Source organism: Charadrius vociferus, unplaced genomic scaffold (assembly GCF_000708025.1).
Source record: "Charadrius vociferus isolate BGI_N301 unplaced genomic scaffold, ASM70802v2 scaffold14, whole genome shotgun sequence".
Taxonomy (NCBI): domain Eukaryota; kingdom Metazoa; phylum Chordata; class Aves; order Charadriiformes; family Charadriidae; genus Charadrius; species Charadrius vociferus.
The window spans coordinates 11642138-11660151 of record NW_009648876.1 but is presented as its reverse complement, the minus strand read 5'-3'; the positions used below and the strand labels follow the sequence as shown (position 1 = coordinate 11660151).

The 18014-nt window shown below is 41.2% G+C and overlaps 1 protein-coding gene across 1 annotated transcript in view; it reads right to left on the bottom strand.

Moving 5' to 3' along the window:
• Nucleotides 1-18014, bottom strand: part of NRXN3 (neurexin 3) — a gene marked incomplete at its 3' end in the record, with an annotated part of 723331 nt that overhangs the window by 298259 nt on the left and 407058 nt on the right. Inside the window, exons 13-15 of the mRNA XM_009887058.1 lie at nt 16428-16809; nt 14856-15046; nt 14207-14380 (exon numbers count right to left, since the gene is read on the bottom strand). Of these exons, the coding sequence (XP_009885360.1) occupies nt 14207-14380; nt 14856-15046; nt 16428-16809 (747 nt within the window). The remainder of the gene's footprint in view (nt 1-14206; nt 14381-14855; nt 15047-16427; nt 16810-18014) is intronic.

The window sequence follows — 18014 nt, the reverse complement described above, 5'->3', positions numbered from 1 at the left end:
GTCAATTGAAAGCTCTTTGCAGAGGAAGGAACTTCAGGAATAAAAGACAGTATTGTGTTTATCATTCTTCGAGTTACATGGGGAATCAGTTTCTTTATACAACAGCCGCAGGATTATAACACAGTTGTGTTGTAAGTCGTGCTTTGATCGTGACTAACAATAAGCATTAAGCAAAGCAAACCATTCTTGATCTTGCACATAACACCTTCCTTCACACATTGAAAATTCACTCCTACCAAAAGGAATCTACTATTTGTGTTAATATTATTTTCTCAGTAAGATGAAGATCTGCACCAGGCAAGGTTCATTGGCACCATGGGTCCATTCTCACACTCCATCTCCTTAAATGCTCCCATCTTTTTTCCTTGTACCTTCAAAGAGGTTAGGAAGAGATAGGAAAGTAACACACGCGAGACATCTTTACTGTCTTTGCAAAACAAGGTGCTGCTTTTGTACTATAGTTCCTAAACTGCAAATGCCATCAAGCACTGAAATATCTCTACCACTACCAGTCAGACGTTATGATGGGCAATTTATACCTATGATAAATCTACAATCTACTTCTGCCAGCACTCCCCTTTCATAACCAGCAACAGTCTGCTTTTTTTAATTCAACGTTCAGGCCCAGTACAGCTCAGAGAGGCATCAGATCTTGGAAACTATATGCACTACGCAGAATATAAACTGTTCCAGGTCTCACTCCTAGTGCAAGTTAAGGAGAAAATGAAGTTAACCCAGCTAAGCTTTCCAATTTTAGAATAATTTGGAAAAAATATTTTTCCTGAGGAAAAAGTGAGCAAAATTGAAAATTAATATTATGGAACCATCACTTCACTAGATAGACCATCTCATATGCTTTCCCTGTCAAATGCCAATGGTGGCATGTTGACACATATTTTGCACAACCGTAAGAAACTAAAGTATAGTCAAAGTTCAGGGCACAATTCAGAAAGCTAGATCCTGTATTTTGAGTCACAAGTGGTAGAAAGCGGGAATATCACAGAGTAACTTTAACTTAGCAAACCAGAACCAAAAAGCCAAAAGGTATTTTCAAGGACTACAAGGCCAGCTCTTCAAGCTCTCTCAGTTCCAGATTTTGTTAAGAAATCATCATCCCTTTCATTGCCTAAATAAGGTTAGACATCTGGCAGGTTCCACATTTAAAGTTACCCATTGTCAGAAGGAACTCAAAAGCCAGCATTCTGCAGTTCTCTGAAATACAGCCGTTTATTCTAGTGCCTCAACAGAACCTGAACTCTTCATTCACCTGACATCAGTTATGATGACAAGTCCTGTGATTCCAAATACATGGCTGGTCTAAAAATTTCAGGGCCTGGAACTAGTTAAAATAACAAATATGCAAAGTCTCCCATGGAAAGCGTGTTTACCTCAAGGTGACAGGAGAAGGGAATCAGCAGCAATGGCAATCTACAGGGGATGGATCTACAAGGTGGTGAAGTTTTTTTCCCCCCCACGAAACCTGGCATATGCCTACCTTCTGCCCTTTTGTCACCTTGCCACTACTCTCCATCTCTAAGCAATCTAAAAGGTCTTGAACAAAGTGCTCAAACACATGCTGGTGAGAGAAGAAGAAGAAGAACAACAACAACAACAAATCCCAACCCTGTGACAAAAAGTCAACTGCATAAAAGGGAGTATGCCTGGACCTGAGACGTCACAAGGGACAGGGAGATGCAAATGAAGTAGATGAAGTAAACAGTATTCAGACAGTGTCACAGAAACTAAAAGCAGAAAGGAAAAACTGAAAAGACTGTATGCGTACAAGAAAAATACAGACAACTGGAAAAACACCCTTCCCCACGGCAAATCACAGCAGTACAAAAGTACCAGGCCTCATGGCCTACTCTGAAATAGCCAAAACTATTTAGCAAAGGTTGGTTTCCTGAAAAGCCAATAATCCACATTATGTACTCAAGACAAATGTTTCTCCTTAGGCTTCAATGTGATCAGGTGTCTCCATCTGAAGGGCAAATATTCCTATAGGGTTAAGACTTCTGTAACAATATGAGCTTGAGCTGGAATATGTTCACAGCTGTGACAAGCCTTTAGGTTCTGAGGACTCTGGAACAATCAAAATAACAAACAAATCTGTTTGTTCTGGGACCCCTTCATGCTGCATCCACTTCAATGGGCATCAAAAAAAATCAAGCAGGAACTCCTGCGCAGGTATTCTGATGGACACAGAAGTCATTAGAGAGAAAAAACAGAGACTGTGGCCAGAGACACACAATACTTGCTGACGTCTAATGCATGTCCCAAATTCCCTGCCACAGTTTGAACGGATAGCACAGACACCTTAATCCTAAAGCGATTTACACTCCAGTGTACCTACAGTATGCTTTTTCTCCTCACATCGGTCCCAGCCCACATATCTTTCCCATTCTTTCAAATCTCATCCTTTACCACTTTCATTTACATAAACTTCAGAAATCCCCTAGAGGCAGCACCTAATACTCTCTAAATCCCTAACCACTGTAAAACAGAGTACTGCAACTTTTTACAGCTGGGAATAGGCCAGAGACGCCAACAAAATGCAGTTGCAGTCAGATGCTCCACGTGCACAGGGCACAACACATTGCACTAACTTCTGCCTACCTCTGGGCTGTCAAATCTTTCAGATTCAATGTTTCATACACATCCAAGGGTTAAAATAATCTCAGGCTGTCAGTATCTTTATCTGTTGGGCAAGCAGGTGCCTCCTAATATGCTTCTGTCTATTAACAACTGCTACAGTGATAAACTGTTTACCCATTAAAACTTCCTTGGATCCTCAAAATATATTTTATCCTTTTCTACTGAACTGTGGAATGCCAAGCCCTACCTAAAAACACAGGTAATATTCTGAAGCAAAGGTAATCGCTACCTGCCTACACCTGGAATATGGAACAGGAATATTTTAACTTGAAAATTGCATCAATTGCATTAGATCAGGTCAGCAATGTCACCAGGTCTTCACAGTAAACACAGTGAATAGAAAAGGAGTTTATGATTAAAGCCGCAAAAACCTAATCCCAGTGATATGGAAAATGTTGGGAACTTGACTCTATCTCAGAGAATGAAACAGGAACACCCTACATGTTTTCTCCCACAACAAAACCTAAGACTAAACCCTTATACCTGACACCATTCTCTCCTTTTCCATTAAAAATAAGGAGCATGTTCTTAAGCTTCCACAACATTCAGGAACAAATTAATGTGTACTCTACATTGCAGTCCCCCTAGATGAGTTGGAAAGTATACTTTCACTGTCATGTTTAAAGGGATAGACTTTCAACAGCATGGAAAACATCTCTCCGGTTATACTAGTATCAAAGTCATATTAATTTCTAAGCAGGTTGCCTCACTTATGTCCCAGAGAAATAGGGTATTCATAGGTAATTGTACCATTAATCCTTCCTTTGTTATTTGTCTCCTAAGAATTAGTCTTCATCAAACTGGTTTTCTGTCAGCACTCTTTACCCCATCATGTCTCTGTAATTCAAGTGGCACGTTCTCAGTTACTATCTGGCCTCTCCTCTTCAAGGAAGATGGCTTAGTTTCTCCCAATTTTCCCCCCTTTTCTACTGAAGCTACCCTCAGTCTCTTTAATGGCTTTCGCTTGAGTAGCTTTAGTACTTTAACATATCCCCATAGTCCTCAACCTTTTGGCAACCTCAAACACCGTTGATTGATCCCTTTTTACTTAGCAGGCAATAGTAATAAGAGATGCCAGTAAGAATTTCACGTGAGGATCAACATCATGAAAGAGCCCTATCTGCTTTGTAAAAAAATCAGAGACTAACCAATAAAAGGCCCTAAAAAAGACCTATGAGAGGTAGAAAAATTAGCAGGTACAAAAGCATCAGGCATGACCATTCATATGTTTGATACATTATAGCTTGTAAAATGCCATCTAACTACTAAGGGAATTTGTAGTTAATAGTTTGTGGGTTTTTTGTTTGTGGGGTTTTTTGTTTGCTTTTGTTTGGGGTTTTTTGTTTGTTTGTTTTAACTGAAATTACAGAAAGTTATTTGTGTTTTTTGTTTGTGGTTTTTTTTCCCCCCAAAGTCTAAGTTATAAAACTAGCTTTTACATCCCAGTCTCACTCCTTAACATCAGTACTGAAGAACCCAAGTCAGCTTTTTGTTTTGTAAAGCTCTGAGGGCCTTCTATGTCTCTATACACAGCAGCTATTTGCCTGAAAAACCATTAGGCATTTCAGGAAATCAACCTGTGCTCTTATGGATATTCAGAGATTGATACAGTCAAACCCCCCAGGTCAACAAAAACCACCTCCATTTTTTGCCATGTCCTTCTTCAACCCAGATATCCCCTCCAGAGGGGCTGGGGTTTGTCATTCTATTCTTGTCTCAGAGGTGTGACTGCATCCAGTAAAAGGCACCAAATGTTACATAAAAGCATCTTTCAGTTCAAACCAGTTATGGGGAAGAAGAACCTTCTCTACCTTGCAGGTCAGCTTTGGTCAACTCAACTTTGTTAGCAAAAAATTAAAAACAAAACAAAACAAAAGCAAAAACAATAAACAACAGGTTAGTATAAAGGCAGATAAACCAGGGTCACATCACTTCAGATAAATAAAAGCAATTGGTATAACCATCACAGCCAATGGACATAATCAATACATGCAGGAATGATAATGTAAGCAACAAGGACGCAGAGGGACATGGCTACCTTAACCCAACCAAGCAACAGATAACAAAACTACATACAAGAGAGAGGAAATGCATTTCATTCACACACACACAAGATCACAGAACATCACATTCTTAACACCCCTCTCTCAGCATTTACCGATAATTTGAGAGAGATTTTGTCTCATTTGAGAAATACTTAGAATCCATTTAAGTAAAAAAAAAAAAAAAAAAATCTATTTGACTTTCAGCACATTAGTCAAGAATATTTTTCTTTTGTTTCTACATCCAGGCTTGCGATCTGAACTTAAATCTTCTATCTCTCATAAAAGCACAGATTGCTCTGGCTGTTTGTCCAAAGTAGATTTATTGCCAGGAACCCATAGGGGACTGATAACTCTGGAAGACGACAACCTCTGTTTATCCCAAGAATTGAACTTGACACTAGACAAGTGACAGTAAAACTCTGCCCCCTCACAAGCTGTTGACTGCTCACAGATTTCAACACATCCTTAAGAAAACTTGCATCAACAAGCAAAGAGACAGCTCAGGCTTTAGACCCATATAATTTTCATCAATCTCAGAGCAATCAACAGAAACGACAGTAGTACAAGCTCACTCTTCCACCTAGGTGGGAATGATCTTGTTATCTGTGGTCAAATCATAGTCCACATGGCAAAAGAGAATCATAAATCTACCAAGTCTGACTGACTGAAGATCCAAGTACGCTTTCTGAAAATTGCACAGCATTAAAAAGCAAACCAAAACAATACCACTGATGTTTTTCATTGAGGCACAGGATTTGAATTTTTTTTTTTTTCTTTAAATGGAGTCCAGTTCACAAGGAAGCCACATAGATTTTTTTATGTGTTACACCTCGATTCTTAGTTTTCTCTTTCAGCATGGAAAAAGCAGAGGACAAAGATAGGAGTATAGGCAGCAGCTCCTGAGTCCCTTGCCACTGACATTTACGTATTTCTACTATGCAGCATAATGGGAACAACAAAACAACAAATCACTGACCTCATTGCTCAAAAGATGAGTATTTAAGAAGTGCATACTCACCCTTATGACCTCCTGTTCTTAGAAAGTTCTAATATCACAGCTGATATTGAAGACAAATTGGTAGCTCTCCCTTTCTCCCATTTTCTGCTTTTACGTTTACAGCCCAATAAATTAGAACTGGCATGTACACATGCCATTTCCTATGGTTCCTATGAATTCTACATTTTGAATCTTTGTTGTTGTTTTACAGTCCACGAATGACTCAAGATGGCAATTACCTTCCCTTTTGAGGGAGTCAAATTTTTCTTTCCTCTTCCGGAATTGCTCTACTACATAGATCCACAAAATCCCCAGAGTTCTTCAAACAAAATGCAAAAGAAATGGGGGAGGGATGGAAAGAGGAGGAGGTTGCATTTCTCCATGCTACTTCTTCTACACATATTCTAACAAGGTAATTTCTGTGTAACAAACAAGCACTTTTCCTAACTGCCCTGCTCCTCAGCTTCTTTGTAGCTGAGCTGGAGCAAAGCTTATATTTGTTCCATAATTCCAGTAGCACTGTGACAATGGAATACAAAAGCATAAAGAACAGGAGAGCTGTCAAACCATCATGGACTAAAATAATGCTCCTCTCCTCAATGGACAACCTTTGATTCCACAGAGAAAGTGAAATATCACCAGATTTGAAGTTTCACTACTGAGCAGATGAAGGGTGAAATCCTTTCTGACGTTATCCTGCTGTGAGATTTTAAGCATGAGATTAGATAGTCTTTTTTCCACATACAGCTTAATATGCAAAATGCGTTTCTGATTATCCAGCCTGTATGTGTCATTCATGCTTTTCATGCACCAGTGAATTCCAAAGGTTAACTATAATATTTCATGGAAAGTAGCACAAGATTATGATTTTAGTGCAGGAAGAAGATTAAATGAGGACCAAAAAAGTCCCAAAACATCTGGAACAGTGTCAGCCAGTTTAGTAATAATCACTTTCCTTTGTGAGAAGCTGTTATCAGTGGAACAGATGAGGAAAGGTGAAGAGGAGGAGAGGAAGAAGCCACATCTCTAAAGCACATAGAAAACGGCCTTGTAAAAGAAACACAATGTTCTTCAACCATTGCTGTTAGGTTTGTTTGGCTAGGGGCAGGATGGAGCGAATGTGAGTATTCAGGATGTGCAGCTGAATTTCAGATAGCTCTAGTGCCCATGGTAAGCAGCATAAGGATGTCCAAATAAAGGAAAGGAAAACACAGGAGAACATATGGCAAATTAATAAAGAGGTGAAAAAACACTCCAAATGCAGGGAGTACTCATTAATATTTAGGGCAACATCTTTAAACTCCACAAATGGTTGGACATCTGCTTAACTTCTTCCAGGACCAGGGGAGAAAATGCAGTGAGTCACCCAGACGTGACTTTTCTGGATGGAATAAACTGATCCATTCATCTAGAAGTAAGACCAAGAATGAAGTGCTCAGTGAAAAGAATTGATTTTAGAAGTCTAGAATCAAGGAAGAGATGATCCAAAGTTTAAATTGGTTTACTTTCAAGGAGGGAAAGGAGGTCACATGGAACAATTTCTTCTATCCTCCAACTCTTGCATACACACTGCAGTGCAGACATCTTTTCTCTCAAGCTGTGTATGTCTGACGTAGAAATGGAAATAGCATGTATTACTCAAACTCAGGAGCTGTATAAAAATTTCCAGTCACAGACCACAGGCTGTTGAGCTGAAGACTGGAAAGAACCAGGTCACGATAGAGGGCTTTTTTTCCTCAGTTTCTAATGCTTTACTCATATCTAGGGACCTCCAACTACTACTTCAAAGTGCTCTGAAAGACATAGTTGACTTTCATATTCTCACTGCAAAGAGATGAGTATCATGCGCCTATATTAGGGGTGGGGAGAGCAAGGCCCAAAGTAGGTGCCAGGCTCGCCTGCAAGCTTCCAGTAGAAGTGGGCTCCCAACACGAAGTCCTCTCTCAGAATTGACTTTATTTCTTCAGAGTGTTTGGTAGCCTGACCCAACACTGACACACGGACTATTTGTCTTGACCACTTCCTTATCTTTTTTACCTTTTCTCTCAGGCCTTCTCATGAACCCCTTTGTTTGGGTGGTAGTAGGGGGAAGGGCCCTCTGGTTACATAAAAGATGGTGAGGAAAGCTGCAGTTAGGATGAGAGCTGAAGATACTCTGAGGAAAATTAATAATTATATCGGTATAACGTCATTATCCTGACACTTCATTCTTCTCACAATTGTGTGTAGCACATCAACCCAGAACAGATATTACACACAAGGCAGCAAGGAGGTTTCTGGCTTTGCAAAATACCTTCCAGGGAAACATAAGCTGCCAATACAGATCCTACCAGACCTTCAAGATCAATGAAGAGCTGGCTGTTTCTGAAAAATCAGAAATGCAGCAATAGCAAAAGAGCAATAAAAATAAACCAGATCACCACACGCAAAAAAGGAGGGGTGTGTGGTGTGGAGCTTTAACTCCATGGGCTCATTGGACATTTGAGACACTTTTGGGTTCTCTTCTTCCAGATAATCACCCATAAAATTCTTTGTCAAAAGAGATGGTCCTACAGGACACATCAAAACACAAAACAGGTCTGTGTGGCAGCTATCATCTTTTCTGGCACACTGCTGATTGAGTGGCAGACTTCAAAAGCTGAAACCTTAAATCTGTACAGCACACAAGAAAGCTACATAATGCAAAAGGAATTTGACATTTCAGCTAACAAATGGGTTAAAGAGGTTACTTAGCTGTGCTATCCTAAACAAATCCTAGCACAGATAATTTAAAGAAATTATAGGACTAAAACTGATAGACAACCAGAGATAAAGTAATTCTTGCCTTAGGTCTTAAAGTGCCTTTTTTTTTTTTTTTAGCACTACTATACACTATTAAACACCAGCCACTTTCAGTCTCAAGAACACCTGCATTTCAGTTAATGACTCTTATATATGGCCTAAGAATGTTTGGGGATTTCTCCAGGTCCTAAAGAAAAAGCTTTCATATAAATATATTGAAAGTGCTTCCTGCTCCTACTCAAATAGAAGCACTGCCTTGCCCATTGTTGGAACGCAGCTAATTGTATAACGTGGTAGGTTTGTGCTTTGGTGCACAGCAAGGCCGAATTATGCTTGAGCACATAAGAGGAACAATATGGCCAAGAAAGTTCAACAGCTTGCTCAAACCTAATAAAAGAAGGTGGTGGTAGAAACAAGACAATAAAGAATATTATTTTCCTATTAAAACTTCTGAATCTTAATTGGTGGTATGGAATAGGGTACTGAAAAACATGAATAGAGATAACAAATGCAAACAGGAGGCAATGATGTCACCCATTTGTAGTGGTACTGGTTTGTATTAGGTGGGACAGTTCTGTCTGCTGACCTACATCTCGCATTCTACTATTCTTGAGGCTTCCTTCCTCCCCACATGCTTTGATTCTGTCCTGAGATCAAACTGACAGTTTCAGAGAAAACAGCTGCCACTTTGTAATCTCCTCTGCTTCTGAAAGTAAAGCCACAACAAGAGACAAGCATTAGCAGAAATCTCTCTCGTACCACGTTGGGAAGGCAAGATTCCTACGAGGGGATGGAATGACATTTCTTTAAGCATGCATGTTCTCATCATGCACGTGGTCCCACTGCCCTTCATGATGAAATAAGGAGGTGTCCTGCAAATCAACACACAGCGCAACTATTCACCCCAAAAGCCTGCAACTGTTTATTACAAACACATTTAAATATCACAGACAGCAAGAACTACTTGGGACTTCAGCCCTTCAAAACATTGTTAAGAGTGCAACCAGAATCACTTCAGGCAGAAACAAAACAGGGAAACTTAAATAAGGACCAAACACACTCAGAGTTTTTCCTTCCTTAGAGAAAGGGGAGATCAGTGTGACTTCCAGTGGCAACTGTAAAAACAGGCACCAGCAGGCAGCAGTCAAGATGCAAGATGAAGCCTTGGGGATTGCTGTGATACAAAAAAACCAAATGAAACAGCTTTCTGGTGACCTAATTCTCAGGTTTTTTACTAATTCTAAACATGCTGGCAAAGAGAATGGCTTCCTCTTCAGCAGTTCCCTTGGTACTGAGCAGGGACCGTTCAGGGATATAGCATGAACACTGCTTTGCAAGATCAAGTTCTTCCAAAGGTAGAATGAGGGCTGTCATTGACCTTCCCACCCAGTTTTTTAGGTCTTTCTCCAACTTCAAGTTTTGTTTGAAGGACTTCAGAAGAGAAGGGAACTCACATTTCTAACAGTGAGTCAATTTGTACATTCAGGTAGCAGCTGTGCTGGTACCAGGTTGGCACACAAAGTAAGCACTACATTACATGTTTTAGGAGTGGCAATGACATTACACAACCTCTGTAATAGCACACTAAATCAAAGAACTACCCTGGGTACAGAAGGAAACACCAATAATGGAGTCTTCTGGGAAAGCATTACGATTCTGTTCCTGAGCAACACACAGAACAACAGATTAGTCTAATGAGTGGTCCTCTGAAGGAGAAGAGCTAATAGAAATAACATACAGGCTATATAACCAACAGTTTAAGCTAATTTTAAATAGAAGAATTACCAGAAATCACTAATATTAAGGCGCTTTCAATGTAGTACCAAGGATAATCAGAAAAAACATTTTTCAAAAACCCCAAAGGGATTTTTTGAAATGGTTTGAAAGGGCCAGTCAAATCTGGCAAGTCAACAAACGGTTACAACAGGACTGGTGGCACAGCCAGGAGTTTGGCTACTTAGACCATGGGACTTGCTTTGAGAAATGAGGTCTACTGGGGTCTGATGGGGTCCATCTGTCAGAGAAGGGGAAGAGCATCTTTGGTCAGAGGCTTGCCAAGCTCATGAAAAGGGCTTTAAACTAAAGTCACCAGGGGAGGGGAACCTCAATCCATCCCATTTCTACCATTTTGATGCCAGTGCCAATAATAGATGCCCAGAGCCTGGAAGAGGATCACAGGTCAGCAGGAGAGCACCTGGAGTGCAGCACAAAGGAATACTAGCCACTCCAGCCAGTAAATCAGCTTCATTGGGGGGCCCAACTTAAATGCCTCTATGCAAACACATATAGCATGGGGAACACCTGCAGGGCTACGATCTTATTGGCATCACAGAGACATAGTGGGATGGCTCCTACGACTAGAGTGCTAGAATGGAAAGATAGAGGCTCTTCAGGAAAGACAGGCAGGGGAGACAAGGAGGGGGTGTCGCCCTCTATGTCAGTGATGAGCTGGAGCGCATGGAGCTCTGCCTGGGAATGGATGAGAAGCTGACTGAGAGCTTATGGGTCATGATTAAAGGGAAGACAGGGACAGGTGATATTACAGTGAGGGTCTGTTACAGGCCACCTGACCAGGAAGATCGAGCAGATGAGACCTTCTATAAACAGATAGAAGCAGCCTCACATTCACAAGCCCCGGTCCTCATGGGGGACTTCAAACCACCCTGATATCTGTTGGAGGGACAACACAGCAGGGCATAAACAATCCAGGAGATACCTGGAATGCGTCAATAATAACTTCCTTCTTCAAGTGACAGAAGAGCCAACGAAGAGAGGTGCTATGCTGGACCTTGTTCTCACCAACAAGGAGAAGCTGGTGGGGAATATTAAGCTCAAGCACTGCCTTGGCTGCAGTGAGCATGGAACGGTGGAGTTTAAGATCCTCAGGGCAGCAAGAAGGGAGCACAGCAAGCTGGCTACCCTGGAATTCAGAAGACCTGATTTGGCCTCTTCTGGGATCTGCTTGGCAAAATATCATGGGATAAAGCCCTGGAGGGAAGAGGGCCCCAGGGAAGCTTGTTAGTATTCAGAGATCACTTCCTTCAAGCTCAGGAGAAATGGATCTCAACAAAAAGGAAGTCAACCAAAAATGCCAGGAGGCCTGCACGGATGAACAAGGAGCTCCTGGACAATCTCAAACTAAAAAAGGAAGCATATGGAAGGTGGAAGCAAGGACAGGTCGACTGGGAGAAATACAGAGAAATTGTCCAAGCAGCCAGGGATAAGGTTAGGAAGCTAAAGCCCTGATAGAATTAAATCTGGCCAGGGACATCAAGGGCAAACAAAATAAAATCATCTACAGGTATGTCAGTGATAAAATGAAAGACTAGGGAAAATGTGGGCCCTCTCCAGAAGGAAACAGGAGACCTGGTCACCCAGGATATGGAGAAGGCTGAGGTACTCAATGACTTTTTTGCCTCAGTTGTCACTGGCAAGTGCTTTAGTCACACCGACCAAGTCACAGAAGGCAAAGGCAGGGACTGGGAGAATGAAGAACCACCCGCTGTAGGAGAAGACCAGGTTTGAGACCTTCTAAGGAACCTTAAGGTGCATAAATCCATGGGACTTGATGAGACCTATCCGTGGGTCCTGAGGGAACTGGTGGATGAAGTTGCTAAGCCACTATCCAGCATATCTGAGAAGTCGTGCCAGTCCAGTGAAGTTTCCACTGACTGGAAAAAGGGAAACATAACACCTATTTTCAAAAAGAAAAAAAAGAAAGTCCCAAAGAATTATAGGCTGGTCAATCTCGCCTCTGTGCCCAGCAAGATCATGGAGCAGATCCTCCTAGATCCTCCTATGCAAAGGCACATAGAAAATAAGGAGGTGATCTGTGACAGCCAACACGGCTTCACTAAAGGCAAATCGTGTCTGACAAATAGTGGCCTGCTATGATGGCATTACAGCATTGGTGGGTAAGAGAAGAGTAACTGACATCATCTACCTGGACTTCTGCAAAGCATTTGATGCTGTCCTGCATGACATCCTGCTCTCTAAACTGGAGAGACAGGGATTTGATGGATGGACCACTCAGTGGATAAGGAACTGCCTGGATGGCTGCACTCAAAGAGTTGCGGTTAACAACTCCATGTCTGAGTGGAGAGCAGTAATGATTGCCATTCCTCAGGGGTCAGTACTGGGACCAGCACTGTTTGACATCTTTGTTGGCAACATGGATACTGTGGTCGAGTGCACTCTCAGCAAGTTTGCCAGTGACACCAAGCTGTGTGGAGCTGTCAACATGCTGGAGGGAAGGGATGCCGTCCAGAGAGACCTGGACAGACTAGAGAGGTGAGCCTGTGCCAACCACATGAAGTTCAACAAGGCCAAGTGCAAGGTCCTGCACATGGGTCGGGGCAATCCCAAGCACAAATACAGGCTGGGCAGAGAATGGATTGAGAGCAGCCCTGAAGAGAAGGACTTGAGGGTGGTTGCAGCTCAACATGAGCCAGCAATGTGCACCCACAGGCCAGGATGTTTACCAATGCTGTGAAATTGGAGTTGACATTGAGTGAACTCCTGTGACAGGACACAAAATTCTCACAAACCAGAGTATTATTGTGGAAGTGTGGAAGGAGGACTGAGGCACAGGAGCTCGCAGCTAACCAGAACACTGGGAGACAAGAAAGGGATCAGATTTAATTGGACTGCCAGTTTGGCGTTTCATGAATACTCAAAGATAGCACTAAGATGATACTTTCAATCCTAAGAATGGACAGACGCAACAAGTGGCACAGCATCTGGATGGTGTAACCTGTGATCTTGACACAGTGGGGAAATATGATCAAGGAGTAATTTCACTTTGTGAAGTCCTGTCTTGAAGGATCAGTTCAGGGCATACATCTTTTTAGCAAACATGCATACCAGACAACTTTACTGTTAAAACTTATCTTCCTCTAGTGACTAGTAGCCAACACAACAGATGGGTATTCAGCAGAGCTAGACATAATGATGATTTTCATTTAACCCAGTGAGCAAAAACTTGGAGTTTTTGATGGTGGCTATCCCAAGTGCTTTGGGAATTGATGCCATATGCATGTTACTGAGTTAGTGCTGCTGATGTCAATACTCTTTCAACTAACAGGAGCTTAGCAGAAACAGTAAAGTATTTAAAGAAGCTTCAAGAAATCAGTACTATTTATACACTTCAAAAAGTCACTCATCGCATTTGTTTCTAAACTCACTGGAAAACAGAAAGCACAGAAGAGAAAGGTTTTGCAGAGACAATGCCCCCCTGTGCTTTCATTGGCGACCCACCTCCTCAAAAAGGAACTCCTGTTTTGGTCCAATCTGCACTCTTCAGTTCCTCCTACCTCCCATTTCCCCTACCTCTACTTGGTCTTCAAAATACTTACTTCTGTGGATCACCAAAACCGGTGCTTTGAAGTACAAGTGAATTGAAGGCTCAGAACCTCTTTCAAAGCACTTTAATGTTAATAAACCACTTTGAGAAAAGTACTAGTAAAGAGTAGTCCATCGCAGCAACATCCTTTACATGACTGGAGGTACCACCTCACAGAGGATGGATTAAGCAAGAACAGCTGCTAAACTGCTTGAAGAAGCTAACTATCCTTAAGCTGCCTTTGGGAGCATTCGGGAGAGGGAAGGAAGAAACAATGAAAGCAAATTAATGAAACAGACAGTAAGGTGGACAAGTAGATACACAGGGGGCAGCAATGGAGTAAGAGGGGAGTGCTTGAGAGGGGAACTTCTCTGAAATCAATTATACCTTCACATCCACGCTCAATCTGCCCACTGCGGTGCAGAGCGTCATTGATTAGATCAGGCAGACGCCCATTCAAGTCCACAGATGCTAGACATCCCTGAAATCCATCACGTGAGGCCACTAGCTTTGGGAGGTTGCTATACATGCCTTGAGCTAGGCCAGCAATGTAGAGATCACCTAGAGGAGAAAGGGGTAAACATACAAGGAGGAAGTTACATACCTTCCAGAGTGGCTTCCCCCCCCAACCCAACATGAATATAGCAAGCTGCACAATTGCTCAGAAAAAGTGAAAAGCAGAGCAAGATATTGTGCAAGAAGTCATTTCTGCCTCCTTTACCAGAAAAAAAACCTCAACACACCCAAAAAACCCAAACCACAAAACAATACCTCCCTCCCAAAAAAAGAACAAAAACCCCCAGCTGTAATTGCATCTTAACTAGGAAAAACTGCATTATGACAATAAATTTCTGAAAAAGCAAAATATGACAAAGTATTCTGCTACAGGAAGTTGCCAAACAGAGAAAAACAACACTGAAAGCCAAAAATCACCAAATTCCAGATTTACTGTTCTGTAATGCATAGTTTCTGCAAGCTTTCTTGTGTTGAGCCCTGCAAGAATAAAGGGGGAAACTGTCAGTCTTGTAGAATTTACCTTTAAGATCCAGATTTTTGGCACCATTGATAACCTGAGTGACCATCTTCGTGTCCACCTTTAGGCTGTGTGTGTTACTGTTATCTCTGGTGATGACAACATTGTGCCATTGGTTGTCATTAAGAGGACGATCACTGTTGCCTTTGATAACATTAGGTCCGTTTCCAAGGTCAAAAACATAGTGTATATACCTGTAAACATAGCAAGAACTAGTTAGAATTGTGTAAGAACTCCAGACCCTTTTTCTAGCCAGATTTGATAAATTAACTTACAAAAGTCATGAAGTGAAGTATCTCTGGGCTAGAAAGTTCTAGTAAGCCAAAATATTAGCCACTGATTTGAAAATACATAGTTGTTTCCTTTCCACCAAGAAAGTGTAAAGATTAGTATTTTGAGATGACAACATTTAGAATAATCAGATTCTAACCATAAAGCATTGCTCTTTTTCACAAAGTTGTCATAGATCCACAACCCCCCTGTCTGTGCATATAGTTATTTTTAAAAATTGGCAATATCGATAAATGTACTGGAGAGCAACACTAGATATGCTTATTTGGGGCATATAATCCCCAGATTCATTCTGAATTTTGAATAACTCCCTGAAAAAATTAATTGGGAAACTCACTCAAAATATTGCAGTAAAATTCACATGAGACTCTAGGCTTATTCAAACAGCTGAAAAACAATTAGCAAAGGTTTTGGAAAAAATAAAGACCTTAACGAAGACTGAAGTCATGGGAGTGTTACCCTGAATTATTTATATAGTTCAAACACAGAAATCCACCTGGGAATATAAATATTCTACTTAGAAAGGAAAAAAAGACAACAAAATTCAACTCTTAACAGAGCAACAGGAGTCCATGACTCTTGCTTTTTCTATTATTCAATGTCCCACTTACAGAAATATGTACAAAGTTAAAAATAAAACAGATTGAACTATAGTTATACTGAAATAAACAGGATTAGTAAACTGCATTTGTGGAAAACATGTCTACTGTGACAAGAGATCAAAATCTGTTCAGCTAACAAAGTATTTTTTTTTAAAAAGCTATTGGTTTTGTATAAAGAATATAGTGGCTCAAAAGCAAGATGAGCTCACTTTTCCTCAAACATCACCAACAGAAACACAACTTCAGCAACCCATATGCTCTTTTTTCCATTCAGTGAAGGCGGCAGAAACACAATGGGTCTGTTACAGGAAAAAAAACCAAAAACAAAAACAAAAAAAAAACACAAAAAGGGAAGAGAGACTCAGAGCCCCCAGCACATTTCCTCCTCTGTGCAAGGCTAACAGGACAAAACCTTAGCCTAACTAGATCAAAGAACTCAAAACATTATGGTTTCATGATGTAAAACTGTCTTTCCCTCAGACACAAGAGAAGTCAGTGATAAAATCAGGAGTCTTAAGTTTCAGTGTTTATGTCTAAATTACATCTAGCTTTGTCATATACCTCAGCAAACAGAGAAAGCATGAATGTAAGGTGAATTTCTCTTTGTGCAAGCATTTTAAGCTTACCTATAAGTAAGTTTATCTATAAATAAACTGGTAAAATATAGCAGAAAGTCACTTACCCCTTGACAAGTTCAACTGCAATAAAGTCATTGCCGTCACCACTGTTAAAGAGAATGAAACCATCAGCTGAGGTGGTCTTGAACTGAAAGAAGAGGTGCATGGATGTATAAGCCTGCAAGGTGGCCAAGCTCAGGTAGCTGCTCTTGGTCTTGAATGTCACGGGGTCAGCTATAATGTTGCGGAGACCAAAGCGTGCCTTCAGCTCGCAGTAGTCAATGTCACCATTCTTGCACAGGTCAATGTAGAGCATCCCATTGAACATGAGGCTCTGGAGGTGGCCAATGAAGCTGGAAGGGATGACAGAGATGTACCGTTTCTCCGTCATGATCCCTGTCTCAATGTTGTGGAACTCCAAGCGGGTGTGATCACCAACCATTGTGCCTGAAGGACAGAACAAGGAGGAACATACAGAAAGCCCAGGGATGAGTAACAGGTTATAAGGAGCCATTCACCCTCCAGTTTCCAGGCTAATAGCAGTACTAACTTAGTCCTATCTGATCACTGTTAAGCAGCTTGCATAAGAAAGAATGTATAGATTGGGTGGAGAGGCTTGAGTCTAGCAGTTGTCAAAAACTGGCAGAAGAAAGAAGACGGGACTAAAGGCCCATGGGCAGCAAGCTCTGTATTTTTCCCTGTGCTTCACAGACTTTCTTGTCTGTGAAGAAGACTAGGTCTCTCCCTTTAAGCCTACAGTGATCTGTTTGTTCCAATGGTCCATCTGCCAAACAACTCAGACACTTCTGAAACAACTCTTACAAGTGCGCTTCCTGAAAACACTCAATAAACATAGATTAATATAAAAAGAGCAGAATGAGAAGTGAGAACAGTCATAAACCTGCTAATATGTATTCTGTTGTTCTCTCCTGGTGGCTGATGTTATTTCTCTTGTTTTAAGAGCACAGCAGAAAGCAAATGCACAAGAATGCGACAAGCAGAGCCCTCCATATATTTAAATCATCAACACTTGGGCTATTTGCCACATTGTGAGGGATTTTAACCTCTCAATTAAAATATTCAAGCTATTTAGTATACCAAATATGTCAGACTACTCTTGAAGCACATTTAAATGTTTCAGTAAGTGTGCTAGGCATCAGTACGGACACAGAACCCACACAGGCAGATGAACTGCAACTGCATGTTAAAAGACTAGTTTCTGTACAAAGACAAGTCGGGCAACATCAGAATTAAAACCATTACAACCAACCTTATTTTAGTCCTCTGTAGTTCTGCATTTAGATAGTTTTAACTATTGGTCACACAAGCAAGTATCCTTTGTACACAGGCCTTGTGCCATTTAATATACAACAGGAATAGTATTAAATTCATGAACAATTACCCAAAATATAATTGTTCTCTCATCATTCAATGTACAACCATTATTCAAACTCTGCTACAAATATGCTGTTATTTTTTCTCTCATGAAATTTTCTGCAGCGCTGTATTGAGTTTACATGGCGAGGTGCTGGCTGCAGGGCGGCCTCTGTGAGGAGAGGCCGGGGCTGCCCCGTGCTGGACATGGCTGGCTCTGCAACAGACCCATCACAGGGCACAGCTGAGCCCCTCAGCCAAAATAATGAGGCCTCTGT